The 18,010-nt window shown below is 47.2% G+C and overlaps 1 protein-coding gene across 1 annotated transcript in view; it reads right to left on the bottom strand.

Annotated features, from left to right (window-relative positions):
• The window catches only part of OTOA (otoancorin), a 75,115-nt gene that overhangs the window by 29,035 nt on the left and 28,070 nt on the right, over positions 1-18,010 (bottom strand). Inside the window, exons 11-20 of the mRNA XM_043914509.1 lie at positions 17,768-17,907; positions 15,514-15,637; positions 12,952-13,167; positions 11,011-11,178; positions 10,133-10,273; positions 8,425-8,483; positions 8,131-8,248; positions 5,185-5,258; positions 2,371-2,506; positions 1,240-1,430 (exon numbers count right to left, since the gene is read on the bottom strand). Coding sequence (XP_043770444.1) covers positions 1,240-1,430; positions 2,371-2,506; positions 5,185-5,258; positions 8,131-8,248; positions 8,425-8,483; positions 10,133-10,273; positions 11,011-11,178; positions 12,952-13,167; positions 15,514-15,637; positions 17,768-17,907 — 1,367 coding nt within the window. The remainder of the gene's footprint in view (positions 1-1,239; positions 1,431-2,370; positions 2,507-5,184; positions 5,259-8,130; positions 8,249-8,424; positions 8,484-10,132; positions 10,274-11,010; positions 11,179-12,951; positions 13,168-15,513; positions 15,638-17,767; positions 17,908-18,010) is intronic.

The following is an 18,010-nucleotide window of genomic DNA, read 5'->3' as shown; positions in this document are numbered from 1 at the left end:
AAGTCTCATCCTATGGCAAGATGAAATTTCCTCTCAAACTTGGCAGAATAATAACTTGCCAGGATCCTGGCACTGACCCAGGATACACTGTTGTTCTTATGGAGACACAAATGTCTACAGGGACGTACCCCACACTATCTCTAAAGGATGTCTGGTGATATGGCTAAAGGAGATCTGTCTAATTAGCAGTGATAATCCTTCGGCTAGGACCAAGGCAAACCATCCCTGGCCAAAAAACCTCCCTTTATCTCTTTCATTAACAACAGTATCCCATTAGACTGTAAGTTCCATGACAACAGGTAATAACACATGTAATGATAACAACTGAATCTCCTGAATCTCCATTCCTTGTGATAAAGCAGTCGTCAAATACTCAGTTCTATGTGCTGGGCACTGTTGTAAGTCCTTTGCATGCATTAACTCAGCTAATCATCACAACACCCCTGTGGGGACTCTCACTGCCCCCATCCTACATAAGCAAAAATAAAATGCAAAAAGACTGAGTAGCTTTTCCCAGATCACACAGGCTGTAAATGATAGAAAAATTTAACCCAAGGACTCAGCTTCCCAAGTCCTGGCTCTTAAACTCTATGTAATATTAAGTGCCTGGGCCACAGTAACTACTCCAAAGACATTTGTTGTCTAACCATTAACTGATGTCTAGGCCCTACTCAAGGCTGACCTAACTTCAGAAAATTCTGCATGGGAAAGGACAGCTCTGTTTCCCCCCAGGAAGTTCTCACTCACCCAGAGCTGACAGTGTCTCAGTTATTTACATTATTATTGTTGTTGTTATTTTAACAACAACAATAATAAGACCTCCTTGCATTTGTAAAGTGTCATCTTTTTTTTTTCCAAAGTTTATTTTTTGGCTGCATCTCACAGCATGTGGGATCTTAGTTCCCCAACCAGGGATTGAGCCCACCCGCCCTGCCTTCAAAGCATGGTACTAGACCACCAGAGAAGTCCCATAAAGTGCCATCTTTTTTGAGACTCCTTCATTTTCCATAAGCCAAGATGTATTGGTAATAACCACGTGAGGCCTGCAGACAAGCTATCATTCTCACTTACAGGGAATCTGAATCCAAAAGAAGAAAGGTCAAGCTTCCAGAATAAATCCCAGGGTCTAACCTCATCACAAGTTAGAGACTCTGCTTTGAGGTGGAAGAGCCAGGGCTGGGGGCCCCTTCGCCAGCAGCCCCACCCCAGCCTCGGAGCCGAGCCCGGGGCCCTCCTCACCCATGCTGTTCCAGGAGCCTCAGCCTCACCGCCGCCTTCTGCTGGGGGCTGAGGTCCAGGCAGTCTCTGAGGCCACGCAGGGCGGTGGCCCAGGCTCTGGGGGACAACCCGTGGCGGATGACGGCTGCCGGCAGGTGACAGAGCACGTTCCCCAGGATGTCCACGGCGTACTCGTCAGCAATGGTGTGGCTCTGAAATTGACAAGTGGAGCTGGTGGAAAGGCCCAGTGGGGTTCCAGATCGTGATCCCATAAAACACTTCCTGACCCCAAACCTCATCAAGGTTCCAGGATCCAAACCACCTACCCTACCGTGGACTCACACAAGGCCTAACTTCACCCCAAGGGAGTAGGCCTCAGAAGTCTGGGCGACCACACAGAGTCGGGGGCGGGTGTGGGCAGAAGGCTCGTCCATCATGAGCACTCACTCACTGAGGCTGCGGTCCTTGTCACTGTCATTGCTCTGAGGATACCCCATTGTTCAGTACCCGTTATGATGAGAGTAGAGCAATAATAAAAACAGTACTTTCAAGTTTATAGGCCCTTGGAAGCCTCCAAAGCTCTTTCTCAAAATGACAAAAATAGCTAACATTTATTCAGCGCTTACTATGTGCTGGGCACTGTTGTAAGTGTTTCCAGGTCTTACTCTATTCATCTTCAAAGTAACTATAAGTACTAATATCATACACTTTTTCAAGATAAAGAAACTGCCAGCTCGGCCCTTTGAGCCTTTGCATTAAACAGTATATAACCTATTTCATGTCCACAAGAGCTCTATGAAGAAAGTGCTACTGGACCAATTTTACAGATGAGGTGACCGAGGTTCAAGGATGAGAAGTGACCTGCCCAAAGCCACGAAACCAATCACTGGCAGAGACTTGTCCAGAACCCAGACTCTGTACTGTGCTCCTTCCAGTCCTCCAGGGCGGCCTCCCCTCATTCAGGCCCCAGAATGGAAGTCCCCAGAACCAGTGGCCAAGAGTGTGCCAGCTTTGAGACCCATAAATCAGACTTCCGGCCATCACACAGACCTGAGAACTCAGCCAGCTCCTCTGAGGATTCCCCAGGATGCCCACAGGCCCCAGAGGGGAAGGGACACGAATCAAAGTGTCACCCAGGAAGAGATTCCTTACCAGGCACTGCTGCACTTTCTTGAGAACGGAATTTTTTTTGTGGGAATCCAAAACCAAGGAGTCCAGCTGACTCTTCCCCAGGCTGATCAGGAAGGGCACACACCGCGAAGCTGGGATAGAAGCCAGGTAGCGAGCCCTGGAGAGAGATGGGGAGGATGAGGGAAGGAAGACAGGGGCTGCTCTGTATTTGCCCAGGAGCTCATCACAGAGCTGATCTTTAAGTGTTGGTTCTCCCCAGTGATGTCCTGGCTCCTCTGAGCAGGGAGCAAGCCTCCCACCCATCGTTTTTCTTTTTTACTGTCAGGAAACAAACTTCCCATAATGCTCTTCTCTCACAGGTGGAAACAAGCTTCCCATCATGCTCCTCTTCCATGACCCAACAGCGGGGTCTGAGAACAGGATCTCCACAGACAGAAGCTGCCTGTTGGGCTGGTTGAGGGGAGGTGAGGAGAAAGGAAATCAAAAAGCCGAAGAAGAAAGAGACAAAGAGGAGAAAAAAATGAAATAGAAAGTGGACGGAAAAGGATGAGGAGAGAGTGGGGAGAGAAATGACTCCCAATTCTGTCAAGCCCCGGATTCTCTAGGGCAAAGAAACACAGAGACCAGTTAATAAAACATTATTTCAGCTAGTAATGGATGGAAGGAAGAAAATTAAATGGCTCTATCATGAAGGATGATGTGGGGACCAGCCAGGGAAGCCCCTCTGAGGGGAGTACTGTTTGAGCTGAGAACCCTCCTCCAAGCTCTTGACCTTATATTCTCAACAGGGGACAATATTTCCCCCGATGGGGAGAAACTGGTTCAGGGAGAGGGAGGGATGTGGATGGGGAATATTAGTTATTTCAGTGCTTTGTGATCTGCCAAAGCTCAACCCTACTCAACACAATCTTACTCCTTGTAATTTCTCTCATTATGGAGAAGTTAAATTTCTCTCCTTTGGGAGGCAATAATGAAATAAAGGTTGAGAAAGACCCATGTGGCATCATTGCCACTTCACTATTCCAAAACCAAACTCAACCTCCTCCTTTCAAACATGTTCTGCTTTCTCTCTGCCATCCAAGACTCCTTCATCTCTTTATCCCTAAATCTTTCTTTGCTGGCTCCTCAATAATACTCAAATCTGTTCTTGTCTCTCCATTCCTAATGTCACTGTCTTATTTATTTCTTCATTCATTCAATCAGAGGGCTTCCCTGATAGCTCAGACAGTAAAGAATCTGCCTGCAATGCAGGAGACCTGGATTCGACCCCTGGGTTGGGAAGATCCCCTGGAGAAGGGAATGGCAACCCATTCCAGTATTCTTGCCTGGATAATTCCATGGACAGAGGAGCCTGGCAGGCTACAGTTCATGGGGTCACAAAGAGTCAGACGTGACTGTGTGACTAACACTTTCACTTTCACACTTTACTTTCATTCATTCAGCAAATATATAAAGAGCATCTGCAGCATGCCAGGACTTCCCAGGTGGCACTAGTGGTAAGGAACCTGCTTGCCAACACAGGAGATGTAAAGAGACATGGGTTCAATCCCTGGATCAGGAAGATCCCCTGGAGGAGGGCATCACAACTCACTCCAGTCTTCTTGCCTGGAGAATCTCATGGACAGAGGAGCCTGGTGGGCTACAGTCCATGGGGCAGCAAAGAGTTGGACACAACTGACGTGACTTAGCATGGACACATGCTGCATGCCAAGCGCTGTGACATGAGCGGCAGGTCCCTACCCTCAGGATTCTCTAGGGGGAAGAAACACAGAAACCAGTTAATGAAACAGATCATTTAAGCTAGTAATGAATGAAAGGAAGAAAATTAAATGGCTCTATCATGAAGGAAAATGTGGGGACAGCCAGGGGAACCCCTCTGAAGGGAGTACTGTTTGAGCTGAGACATGGATATGTGGAATAAGACATGGATATGTGGATAAGACAACCATGCCAAGGTCAAGTTTATAGAAATAAGCCTCCACTGTCTCTCTCCTTCCAGCCAGGATCCCTGCACTCCATCCTCTCTATGGCCCACGATGATGATCTCTCTGAAGCATAAAACTGTGCCCAGAATACAAAACACCCCAGAGTGTCACACAAGCCCTCCCTGACCTCTCTGGCCTTCTCATTTGAGCCCCAGGATCTAGCTATGCCTGGAGTCCATGCCTGGATTTTCCTGAACACAAAACTACCTTTTATTGCCTAAGCCAGTGTGAGTGAAGGTTCTGTTACTTTCAATCAAATATCAACTTGATATTATAGTTGGCTTAACGCTCATCTGTTTTTCCTCCATGAGATTGTAGGCTTTTATAAGGGGAAAATTAACTTACCTCTTAGGACTTAGTATGTAGTCAGTACTCAACAGATAATTTTAATTCAGTGAAGACAATGGCAGCAAGAGAAGAAAGAGGGAAATAAAGAGAAAAAGAGAGAAACTGTGTCCAGACCATATATAAAAAGCAGGGCTGCCCCCCAGGCCTGATCACCCACACATCTTAGAGGAGAAATCCCACCGTTTCCGTTAGTCCTAATTCCCCTGGAGCCTGGACCCAGCTGTGAGGACAGCCCAGATGTGACCCCCTTCACTGGCATTCACTCATTCAAACTCAGATTGCTTTGGCTTTGGTTTTTAAATAACAAGAATAATCAAGAGAGTGTGCCTGAAACATGACCATGGGGCTCAGAATTTATATGCCGGATCTCAAGGATTTCATTGTTGAAGGCACTCCCTACTTGCCTCCAGTTCCTCACCGACACCTAGGGAGAGAGAATCACTTTGGCTTTGGGGACACCTGCCAATCATATGCCAAAAAGGGGGACTTGATGTTCACTTACGGGAGTGCAGCCAAGAGGAAGAGTGGCATAGAGGACCTGGAAACCTCCCAGTATTTCCATGCCAAACAGTTAACCTGAAAGATTAAAGCAATTTTAGGAATTAAGTCCAATAAGACCAAACACAGATTGTGCTTTCTGTGGGTCAGACACTGTTCTAAGTGCTTTGAATACATTCACTTTAACACCCTAAGATGTAGGTAACACTACTACACCAAGTTTATGGATGAGGAAACTGGGGAAAGAACAAGATGCTCACAAAAATTTAAGTCTGAGAATGCTCACCACAGTTTCTTTTATAACTACAAACGAGATGTGACCTTAAGATACATCACTAGGGGACTGACGAAGTAAATTATGGTATAGTCATATGGTGGAATACTATGCAACTATTTTGTTTCCATATGGTAGATTTATGTGTATGTGTATCATATAAATTAAAACAGAACATCGTATATGTTATGAGCTTATTTGTGTTTTTTAAATTACATGTAGATATGTTTTAGATATACTAAAAATTCTCCAAGTCAATAGCAAACTTCCTCTGTAGTTATACCTCTGAAGCCTCATGACTGACATTTGAGGCAGGATAAATCCATGTTGCAGGAGCTATCCTCAGCATTATGGGATGGTTAAGTAGCATCCCTGGCCTCTACCTAATAGGTGTCAGTGGCATCTCCCCCAGGTGTGATGAAAAAAGGTGTTTCCAGATATGTCCAAATGGTCCCCTGTTGAGAACTATGCTCTAGGAGAAATTTTACTTTCTATCTATTGTTTTGTTCTATAATAATCATGTGTTTTCAGCAAAAAGATAAACAATAAATACTTGTACCTGAAGGTTCTTAGAACTGGGCAGAGTCAGGTAAGGAGGTTTATGGGGACAGCTCTTCCTATTTGAATGTGCAGGTCTTCCTCAAAGCGGGCCTGAACTCCATCCATTGCATCAGTTGGATGAGTGGAAGGAGACAGCCACGCCAAGGTCCAGGTTACAGAAATTACCTGCTTGCCGCCCTACCCGGGCAAGGCTTTTTGTAGGTTTCAGTGGTTCTCACCAGGAAACTGTTAAATTGAAAAGTATCAGGCTTCATCCCAGGAGCCCCAGGAAAACTCTGCAAGGGGGGCTCTGCATTTTTTAAGTTTTATTGAGATATAATTGATATGCATACTCTTTGATGAGGCAAGCACGTGCAAACACCCGTGATGGCAGGCATCACCACAGTCAGGGTAACAGGCATGCCCAGCATCTCCCAAAGTGTCCTTCGGTCCCTTTGTTTTGGTTCTTTAGAAACAGCACATAACTTGAGAGCAACCCGCTTAGCAAATTGTGAAGTGCAGATATATTGTGAACTGCAGGCGCTGTGTCGTACATCACATCACAACTCGCTCATCTGGCAAAACTGAAACGTGCTGCGCAGCAAACAAGCCTTTCAGGCTGTGCTGATGCAAGCCTGACTTTGAGAACCACTGACAAAATAAACAATCCGAGGGAATGACAGGCTTCATTAAAAATCTGCACATTATTCTAATGATGTCAAAGGATTATATAGTTGGCTTTACCCTTCCAGGCTCTTGGGGAGCAAATTCTCTTTTCATTTTTGTCCTGTTGCAAATATTTTCTAATTTTCCTTGTTACAGCTGCTTAGATACACCCATCATTTGAAAGTGGGACATTTAGCTCCCAAATACATGGGTGTTTTTAAGTATCCTTGATATTAATTTTCTCATTTAAATGCTGTCTTCTTTGCAATCACCCTCCTTGTTTTCTCAGTCTTTTAATTTTATTGAGGCTTTCAACGGCTAAGTCAAAGAGCTTGCTCAGTAAATGTTACATTGCATGCGAAAATATTTGGTTGATTTTCAAATATCTTTTAATATTGATTTCTAACACAATTCCACAGTGATAAGAGAACAGACTCTGTATGGCTTCAATGCCTTTAGAACATGAGATGTTTGTACCTTGTTTTCTGTCCCTGGATATGTTCCAGTGTCTCCTGGTTTATAGTCTACAAGAACTTGAATAGAATCTTATCCTGCTGTTGTGTGAAAATTATATAAATCTTAATCATGTTGAATTGGTTCATAGTGCCTTTCAGGTCTACTATAAACTTTCTGCCTATTCATTCTATTAATTTTTGAGAGTTTTCTATAGAAACTCCAACTAAAAATCTGAAATTATCTACTTAAAAAAATAATTACAATATATAGTGGAACTGTGTGTGACTTTGTTCTGTATTTTCCAAGTCTCCTTGGAAATGTGTTATCATACTCCCATAATTTAATAAAGAAAGAGAAAAAACTAAAAGATCTTAAAAGATAATAAAAAATTAAAATATATGGAAGGGGAAAAAAAAAGAAATTTTATTGCTTGGAAACATTTCATTCAGATCTGAAATGCACAGGCCACGTGCTCACCCTCTCAGACAATATACAGCTCACTGCTTACACTCCAAGTCCAAACACTGCTCCCCAGGCCTGTTTTCACTTACTTAGATACAGTGAAAATCAGGCACTGCCTCTGGTCTCCCCAAAGAGTTAAAGAGTCTCCTTAACTGTTTGGAAAGTGAAGTTCTAAATGAAAAATTAAATTCTCCTGGAGGACTGTTCCCATACCAGGCTACCACTGGCAAGGGTAGGAAGGTGGATGAGAGTGTGACCACCACTCCCAGGAGAGCATAACTGTGAATGTGCAAAAATGGTCTACTTTCCAACTGAAATCTGAGGTTCACATCTGGGTATAGAATAGCCCGTCTGCTGAGACTCTGGCTGCAGAGGCATGGGTATGTGGTGCTTTTAAAACAGAAATTAGAGAAAAGCTGGCTCAATACTTGGCCCCACATCATCACCTGCATCAGTAATCCTGGCACGAGTATCTTAAGACACCACAGCTAATCCACCCGGTGACCGGGGTTGAGAAAGAGAATGAGCAGCAGGGAAGGGCTTCGATGGTACCTGATATGGTGAAAGCAGAGAGAAGTTGTTCTCGAAATACTGGAAATGAACCAGAAAGGAGTCGGCGCTCATGGCGTCAATGTGGGGGCACGTCACACCTTTGAGCAGCTGCCCTGCACTAGAAAATGAGACAGGGGGCCTGGGAGAAAGGGGTAGCAGGGAGGAGGAAAGAAGGAGCAAGAGCAGGCAGATCTGATCCGACACCCACCGCAGGCAGGACGTCCAACTCTCCCTCCTGGGGAATGAGGCTCCTGGAGAGGGAGACTGCAGAGGGCTCGTCAGCCCCAGGCTTACCTCAGGAGCTCCTCCGGCCTCCTGGTCGTCTTTGACAGAAGCTCAAACAGGAACAAGGCCTGAGGGAAGAGAATGATTGCCGCATTGATGGAGCACTCATGGGCCATCATCATGAGTCCTATGCTCCCATTTCACAGATGGGAAAATGGAAGCTTTGCTATTTACCTAGAACCACACAATTGCTGGATTTCCCTGGCGGCTCAGAGTCTGCCTGTAATGCGGGAGACCCGAGTTCGACCCCTGGGTCGGGAAGATCCCCTGGAGAAGGAAATGGCAACCCACTCCAGTTTTCTCGCCTGGAAAATCCCATGGATGGAGGAGCCTGGAGGGATACAGTCCACAGCATTCCAAAGAGTCAGACACGACTGAGCGACTTCACTTTCACTTTCACACAGTCGCTAAGCAGCCCAGCTGGGATTTGAGCTGGCATCCAGTGATTGCAGAGCCCACACTCTCACACCCCCAGTGGTCCAGGAGGTGAACGAGGAGCAAAGTCAGAGGAGCAAAGTCAAGGCAGCGAAGCGGGAGGTTTACTTCCTGTGCTCAGAGAGGCCCAGTTGAGGACCCCCTGCAGCCCCTATTTCATGCCCACCTGCTGGTCCCTGAACACACAGCATTCCAGGAACTAAAACTGAGACGACTAGACCAGGATGGGCTAGAAAGTTCCATAGATAAAGAATCTCCTGGGTCTTCCCTGGTGGTCCAGTGGCCAAGACTCTGTGCTCCCAGTGCAGGGTGCCTGGGTTTGATCCCTGATCAGGGAAGTAGATCCCACACACTGCAGCTAAGAGTTCATGGCCCCTTCAACCTCTCTGAGCTCAGCTAGCCGCCTGTCTAAACAGCTCACTCCCCACCCTCTAGAACCCCTGCCTCCTCCCCTGGCTTACTGTCTCCTTAGCACTCATCAGCATCTGTCATCTAACTGGGCACACATCTATTCCCCAGAGGTCCCGTGGTTAGGATGCCATGCTCTCATCGCCAAAGACCCAGGTTCAATCCCTGGTTGGGGAACTTACATCCCACAAGCCCTGCAGGGGGACCAAAAAGAAAAAAAGAAGAAGAGGCAACAGGTAGCAGGGCATACATTTAACTACGGAACTTCTGTACTGTCTCCCTCATTAGGAAGGAAGCTCCCTTCACTCCATTTCCCCAGGACCACGAAGAGCACCTGGCACCTGAGAGGGGAGAGAAGTGGCCAGGGGCTCCATAAACACTATGAATGAATGAATGAATGAATGAATGAATGAATGCAAGTCAGAGGAAGTTCAAGGGCCTCCACAGCACAACTCTCCCCAGGCGGCCCCAGTAGTAAATGCTCTTGTGTACAGTGCATGCCCAGCAGAGTCTCGTGAGAAATGAGCCCCATTTTGCAGATGAGAAAACTGAGGCCATGGGAGGAGAAGCAGTGACCCCAAAGTTAATCAACAGTAGCCCCGGAATTCACACTTGGATCTCATCCAACTTAACAGTATTCTGCCTCCGCAGTTTGTTGCTGTTCAGTCACCAAGTTATGTCCGACTCTTCCCGAGCCCACGGACTACAGCACACCAGGCTTCCCTGTCCCTTACCACCATCTCCCGGAGTTTGCCCAAGTTCATGAGCTTAATCACCCAGAAATAAGTACCAAGTACCAAGTTAACCTTAGAACAGACCTTTCCCACAAGACAATCAGAACCCCAGGCACTATCTCTGGGCGTTGCAGTCGTACCTGACTCCTCCGGATCTCCTTTTCCTTCAGGACTGTGGAGTTGAATCCAGGTTCCCTCCATAAATCAAAGAGAGACACTTCCTTAAAGAAAGCCCCCTGTATTTCAACAATGCCAGAGGCAGTATCTTCTGCTTCCATCACCTGTCAAGAGTGAGAAGAAACATAATAACAACTTGGCAGAAGATGGACTGAGCGCTGGGTGAGGGCCAGGCACTGGGTCAGTCAGGTGCTTCAGGGGCAATAAATCCCACCAGGTCTGCTCAGCAACACAATGAGGTGGGGATGGTCCTTATCCCCAGTTTACAGGTAAGAAAACCAAAGCTTAACAAGTAAGTTGATAACATGAGATTCAAGCCCAATTCTGTTATTCCAAAACCCACACCCTTTAACCATAAGAGCTACAGCAACCTGCAAGGTATTGGTATTTTAGGCCCAACCCTTTGAGTTGCTTTCTTAGCAGACTGTGCAATTAGACATGGCAGGTCCAACGGGATAGGATGCCCAGAAGACCCACTGCAAGTGAGAGAGAGAAATGTGGACATGACTTTGGAACAGGAAAGGAGGGCCTTTCTGAAGCACTAGGGGAATTCAGGATTCATTTCCACATTTGAGAACCAAACCCCTAAAACTTTATGACAGCAAGAAATCCAATTGAAGGAAAGTGTTCTGGATTCAGCTGACTGGGGACAGCACCAGGGTCTGGGGAGAATCAGGTTCAAACCCAGGGGCACTTTCTGGAAAGAACAGGAGGCGGGCATCAGAAGAAGGCATTCTCCAGGCTCAGAACAACCCCACCCAAAGACACAGCCCCCTCACAAAGTCCCAAAACCACACGCCTGAGAGCCCCGGGGGTTGCGGACCAGACGTCTTCCTCTCACCTTGCTCAGGACACCGTGCTGCTGGGCAGGCAACAAGTCGGACACGTGCAGGGAGGTGGCACTTCTTAGGAGCTGCATGAGGTCCCTGCAGTCCATGGCGTAGAAGGCCTGCGTGCCGACCCCAGGCAGCAGCACCCCCATCTGACTGACGTTGTAGAAGGACAGCACCTGGGGCCGCCGGCAAGGGAGGGTGAGGACCAGCCTCGGGGCTGCACCTCAAGGGCGTTTACCAGGCCCCACTGCAGGCTGGGCGTCGGGATGGGCGCTGGGGCATCACTTGCACCACTGTGAGCAAGACCCAAGCTGCCCTCCCAGACCCTCCTCCTTCCATCAGGAAAGAGACTTAAGTATCAAAACACAACACACAGGTTAACCGTGCCACTGGGGTAATCCCTATGCCATCTGAGGCCACAGCAGAATTAATAAAAAAGCAGTGGAGGAGGGCAAAGCAACCCACTCCAGTATTCTTGCCTGGAGAAACCCCATGGACAGGGGAGCCTGGTGGGCTGCAGTCCACGGGGTCGCAAAAAGTCGGACACGACTGAGCGACACGGCACAGCACAGTGACCCATATGCCACGGCTGACCAGGCAACAGGCTCTTTTGTGTACAATCTGATCTAGCTGACGAGATTTAAAAGTTGGGGGGATCCTATAAAAATCCAAATTAGAGTTTCTGCTTTATTTACAAAAAAAAAACCAAAAACCTGAACATCAGGCAGTACCCGCAGTGGCAACAATGGGCAAGAACCTTCGGGTGGGTCATGGCGTCTCTGTTTACCCTGCCCACCCCTCTCATGGGACCAGGAGAAGCCTGCTGTCCTCAGTCACCCGTCAGGCAACTGACACTGCAAAGCCCCGCACTCATCTATCTTCATGTGGAAGCTTTGAGATGAAATAAAGAAGCATTTTAGGATGTGAGTCTGGTATTGTATATATATTAAAAAAAAATATGACTGTCACTGGCCACCTTAACAAAAATGCCTGTTTCCCAACCCCTCCTTTGGAGTAAAGAGGCTAAATGTAATATAATCAGAGACATTTCTTGGGTCTCCAAAAACAGAACCCAGTTGAGTGGTTTCCTTGAGCTATTCCCTGTAGAATGAACAGTCTCTTAACTGTCCTTAAGGAGGGCAAAGGCTTTTGAGCACTTGGCTTCTTAGCAAAAGTCGCCTCATTCCTCTACAAGAAGAGTTGGACGCCAGGAAAGAGAAAAGCCACTCGGTCCAGGGCTGGGAGGAACAAGACTGTCTCCCTCAGCTCTCTAAAATCACATTCACAGAGTGGACTTCAGTGGCCCCCGTCAAAACAGAAGGTCTGCAAAGCCTTCACACTAAAGTCTCCAGAAGTCTTGAAGGGACAAGACGGATGGTCTACCCTTAGCTCTGAGTCAGAAAGAAGAATGAGTGGGCAGTGGGCATGGAGCCATGATGGAGGCAGTCAGCCTGGCAATGAAGCAAGTGGGCTCTGAAGCCAGATGCCCTGGGTTCAATCCCAGGCCTGTTCCTTTCATGTGCCCTTGCAAGTTCCCTTATACGCTCTGTGCTTCACATGAATGACCTGGAAAATGGAGGTTATAACATTACTGACCTTACAGGCTTGCTGGGAAGGTTAAACGATTAACTCAGTGACAGCTAACACTCCCTGAGCTTGGACTCTAGGTCACGTGTTATCCAACCTCTTCCTGTGTACTGACTCTCATAAACCTATGGAATAGGTGCTACTGTTATCCCCATCTTACAAAGAGGGAAACTGAGGCAAGGAGAAGTTGTTGGTTCCCCACTGTCACGCAGCAGACACTGTCGCACATGGAAGACCAAGGATTTGCACCCAGGTAGCCTTCCTCGGCACCATCTTCTTACAGATTGGCCGCCCCTGCTGTAGGTCTATAACCAGCCCTTCGGTCTTGGGCCATTAAAACAGAGTCCAAAGCTCCAACTGACCTTCTGGTGGGCCAGGTATTTGGCAGACAAGATGATGATCTGGCTCCTGGCCCAGCCTGAGACCTGGCTGAGGGTCGAGATGGCGCCGTGCACAGCCTCGGGGGAGAGGGATTCCAGCTGCCTGTGGGTCAAGCCCACGACCGCATCCGACAAAGAGCCCAGAGTCTCATTGAGGGTCTGGTTCTCCGTGGCAATTTCCAGGAGCTCAGCTTTGAGCTAGAAAGGGAGCAAGCCAGGATGAGAGTCGACAGCAAGCAGGACGGTGGTTCCTTCGGACCACACCCCAGGGTGCACCCTCCCCCTCCCTCCCTCATCAAAAGGAAGGGGGCTCCTGCTGAGACCAGACCATGAGTCACCCCACTGAAAATGCCACCTCCTCTGGCCTTGACCTTCCTCTGCTGCAAATTCACTCTATGTTTCATTTAAATATTAATTTATTATTAAATCAACCTTAAAGCATGGCAGAAGGAAATTTTGTTCACTCATAACTCCGCCACAGTCCTGTAGCTTCTATTTTTTGTGTGTGTGACCTTGAACTCTACATCCTGTCTATATGGCTGCTTTTCTTTTATGAAATATCCAGGGAAGATTCACAATAATATATAAATGTGTAAAAACAATTCTTAACAGTAACAAGAAAGTAAAAGTCTCCTGAAAACTCTACCTCAAAAAAATTACTATGGTTAGTAATTAGGTGTTTATGTTTCCAAAATTTATTATGCCTATATAAATAAACTATGGTATCTAGTCTTTACATAGGTGTAACACGAACAGAAGTGCAATTTTCTGCTCTATTTAAAATTATGTCTTACAAGTTTTCACGTTTTTGTGATTTCCTTATTTTTTATAACATGCCTGTCCAGTTATAATCAAGGGTGTTTCCCAACTGCTTTCAGTAAAGAAGGTGATCAATTCATCAGTTGTAACGTGACCTCTATACAAAAAAAAACAACAGCAGAACGGTTTCTGTTTTAACACCTGAATTTGCATGAACCATATAATGATGTCAGAGGCGTGTACGTAAGTACTCCAGATAGCCACTGGGGGGCAGCAGAGTAAAGTGAAAGAGACCGCTGTCACAGCTCCTGGTTTTCTCCAAACTCAGCAGCTCCCCTTCCCTAGAGATCAGCTTCCACATCTGCAAAAGGCCTAGAGCAGTGGTTCCCAAAGTGTGGGGCTTAACCAGTAGTTTCAGCATCACCTGGGGAGTTGTTAGAAATGCAGCATCTCAGGTTCCACCGCAGCCCTCCTGAGTCAGAAGAGGGTATCTTATTGTTTCCAACAAGCCCTCCAGCTGATTCTGATGCACCCTCCAGGTAAGAACTATTGACCCAAATGAGCCAAAGGGTTCTCTCATATCTAATCGCACCCAACTTTCTTCTCGGTCACAACTGTCCCTGTGGCCCTAAACTACACTTATTTTCTTATTTTTGCTTGAGCTTGCTTGGGAAGGATTCTTTTCCTGGAAAACAAAAACATGCGCTAACCAACAAAATGCCTATAGTGTCAAATGCCAAATGGGACTGAGGATTTGGTGATGTGTGAAAAACTGCTGTGGAATAACTGATGATGTGACCAAAATTTTGCTCTCAAGTCATCTTTCCCATTTAAAAAATGAGAAACACAAAAAGAAGCGAGAGAGGGGCTTCCCTGGTGGCTCAGAGGTCTATCAATGCAGGAGACCAGGGTTCAATCCCTGGTCCAGGAAGATCCCACATGCTGCAGAGCAACTAAGCCCATGTGCTACAACTACTGAGCTAGTGCTCTAGAGCCTGGGAGCCACAACTACTGAAGCCCACAGGCCTAGAACCCATCCTCCACAAGAGAGCCACAGCTCTGAGAAGCCTGCACATCACAACTAGAGGGAAAGCCCATTCAGCAATAAAGACCCAGCATGGCCATAAACAAATAAATAAAATCTTTTTTAAAAAAGTGAGAGAAGCCAGGCAGAATTAAGACTTTAAGGGAAGAATGGAGAGAAAGAGATGGAGTCAGGGCGGGGGAAATGAGATAGTCCCCATGTGCCAATTTGCCCAAAACCTTGGTCTAGGAACTCAGTAACCCCCTGGCTACATTGGAATCATCTGAATAGCTTTGAAGACCTACCATACCTAGGCCAAACCCCAGACCAATAACTTGAGAATCTCTGAGGGTAGAGCCTGGGGAAGGGACCGAACACTAGTAGAACCAGATTTGAGTTCTGCTTTATTTCCTCTTTTCCAGGCACAGTCACCAGCCAAGCAGCTTCAGCATCGCCTGGAAGCTTGTTAGAAATGCAGTCTCAGGCCCCACCCAGACCTTAAATCTGCATTTAAGATCCCCAAATAACCCCCATGCCACTGAGGTGGCCACTCTGATTGAACTCTGACCTATTCAAGCTTGTCCTACAGTTTTTTGGTGTTTCTCCCTACTTTAAGCTCATCCCAGTGTTTCTGCTGTAGCTGGACCTCAGTCTCGATTCACTCGATCTCGATTCTCAAAGGGCAGACAGGACTGTTCTTCCCACTTCTCTGGCTAGTGAAACTGAGGCCAAGGGTGTGGGGCTTCAGAGCACTTCGGCACCTTCTGAACACCAGCCTGGAAGCCCCTCAGGTGGCTGCATCTGATCATCTGGTGGAGGAGGACTTGGGCCACAGCAGCGTCCAGCAGCTCCAGGTCATCGTAGAAACAAACCAGCAGCCCCAGCCTGCATAAGAAGATAAGGGTGCTGGTGGAGGGCAAGGTGGGGGGCACAACCCAGACTCCACTCCAGTTAGAGCCACAAGGTCACAATCACAGCAGCTGCTGAGCACCAGGATCCGTGCTGAGCCCTGTAACCTGGGTTATCTCATCACAACCCTGCAAGGTAAGTGCTCATCAGCCCCATTTCACAGAAGGGTAAACTGAGACTCAGATTAAGGCAACTGGTGCCGGGCCTTAGATCTAGATCCATCCAACTGAGCCGTCTCTCCTCCTGGGGCATTAAGGGATACCAGGAAAGCATTCCTTATCCACACAGAGATAAGGTATTTACCCACCCTGAGAGATTTCTGAGGCAGAAGTTTATTTCCAGGATGCTTTACAACCAACACCCCTAGATGATGACGCTTCAAAAGAAAATAAAAAGACAGAGAGAGAACAGTGTAGGAGCAGAGATGAGATCTGAACCCTGGTCCAGCTGGAAGCACTGCATCTATTGGTTAAGAACAGAACTTCACCCCCAACTGGAATTTGAAGCTCAGCTCTGTGAGACATCTGACCTCCAGCAAGTTACTTCTCTGCAAGCTACACATAGCTGTGCAGTGCACACTCTATAACCCTGCCTCTCTAAGCTTTTATTCGGGAGGTTTCCTTTGCTCATCATAGCATGTCAGAATAAATATGATGAATGAAGGAATGAGGAGTATTGTGGGAGCTAAATGAGAAGATGCATACCAGTTGATCAGCATACTTCCTGGGAGATGCTAAGCACTTATTCTGAAATGGATGCTCTTAGCATTAGTATGGAGTCTACTTGACTTAGCATGGTTGGACCACCCAGTTGACCATGATCAAACACTGACAGTCTCAGACATGTCCCCAGGAGAGCAACCAGCTCAGGGAAAGGATTTTAAAGTGTGTCTAAGGAGAAAAAAAATAGAGGAAGTGAAGACCAAATATTAATAACCATGTCAAGAATAACTAATGTTTATTGAGCACTTTCTGTGTGCAAATGTGCTTAATCCTTACAAGGGTCTTAATGAAATAGGCAGCTTATTAGCTCCCATTTCACAGATGGGGAAGTGGAGGCACAGGGAGGTGCAGATCACACAACTTGTAAGCGGCAGAGCCAGAATCAAACCCAGGACTTCTGGCTCCAGACCCCATGTTCTTAATCACTAAGCTATTTTTTGTGTAACTAAGATTGAAGACAGGAGGGGAAGGGGACAACAGAGGATGAGATGATTGGATGGCATCACCGAATCGATAGACATGAGTTTGAGTAAGCTCCAGGAACTGGTGGACAGGGAAGCCTGGCATGCTGCAGTCCATGGGGTCGCAAAGAGTCAGACATGACTGAGCGACTGAACTGAACTGACTAGAAGAAATAGGGCCCATGCTATTGGGTGAAAATTACTAAGGACAGGGGAAGAGGGTGTAAGAGTTTTATATGAGAATATTCTCTGCAGGTGACTTTGGAAAATGTAAGGTCATATGATACTGTCAGAGGAAGGTCTGTGACAGTGAGACCCTGGGAGATGGAGAGAGGATGGGTGACCGGTGCCCACCACCCCTCCCCACCGCACAACTACCCCCGACATTCAAACCCTTTCTGGGGTCACCAGGTACACAGCTCCTGGCCCTCCCCGGCTGGAAACGGTTCCGGTTCCTGGGGATCATGTTACAACCACTAAATCTGAGCTGACCTCATGCCAGGGCTCCCCCGCCTGAGGGTCTAGACAACAAGGTGTTCACAAATACAAAGCCCGTGAGCTATCTCCAATACTCGACCCAACCAATTGTAAATGACACATTTACAACTTGGAATGGAGGGAATACCAAGTATGTAAAAAGTTCCACTTCTGTGCTCGGAGCTGAAATATTAGCATTTGATAAGGTTGTATAAAATGTTAGCACAAAGGAGAGGCTTTAAAAGCATTTTGTTTTCTTCTCCACTTCATAACCTCTTTAAAGGGGTCTCTTTGGGGAGACACCTCCCTCACACGCACAGAGACGTGGGACGATTCCAAGAGATGGATCAGCCACCTCCCTCCCCTCCCCGGGTCTTTTGCCGCTCAGAGGAAGCTGATGCTTAGATGGGAAACAGCTCTGGGGGCCCAGCGCCCATGCCCCTTGCCTGTGGATGGTAGAGGTATTCCTCATGTCAAAGTTGGAGGAGCTGATCCTCTCCAGAAACGCCTGGGCCAGTACAGGTGTGACGTCATAAACCGTGTCCAACTGCTTGGTGGCGTTGTCATAGCTGATAAACAGCCCAATCTGGTGGAGGAGGCCAGGAAGATGAGGAGAGGCTGCAGGAGCCCTGTGAAGCCCCGCCCCGGTGGTCTGGGCTGCGCCCCACCCTCAGACACCTGGAGATGCC

The sequence above is a fragment of the Cervus elaphus genome, chromosome 10 (assembly GCF_910594005.1).
Source record: "Cervus elaphus chromosome 10, mCerEla1.1, whole genome shotgun sequence".
Classification (NCBI taxonomy): Eukaryota; Metazoa; Chordata; class Mammalia; order Artiodactyla; family Cervidae; genus Cervus; species Cervus elaphus.
The sequence above is the reverse complement of the archived record's forward strand: the minus strand, read 5'-3'. Positions and strand labels throughout refer to the sequence as shown.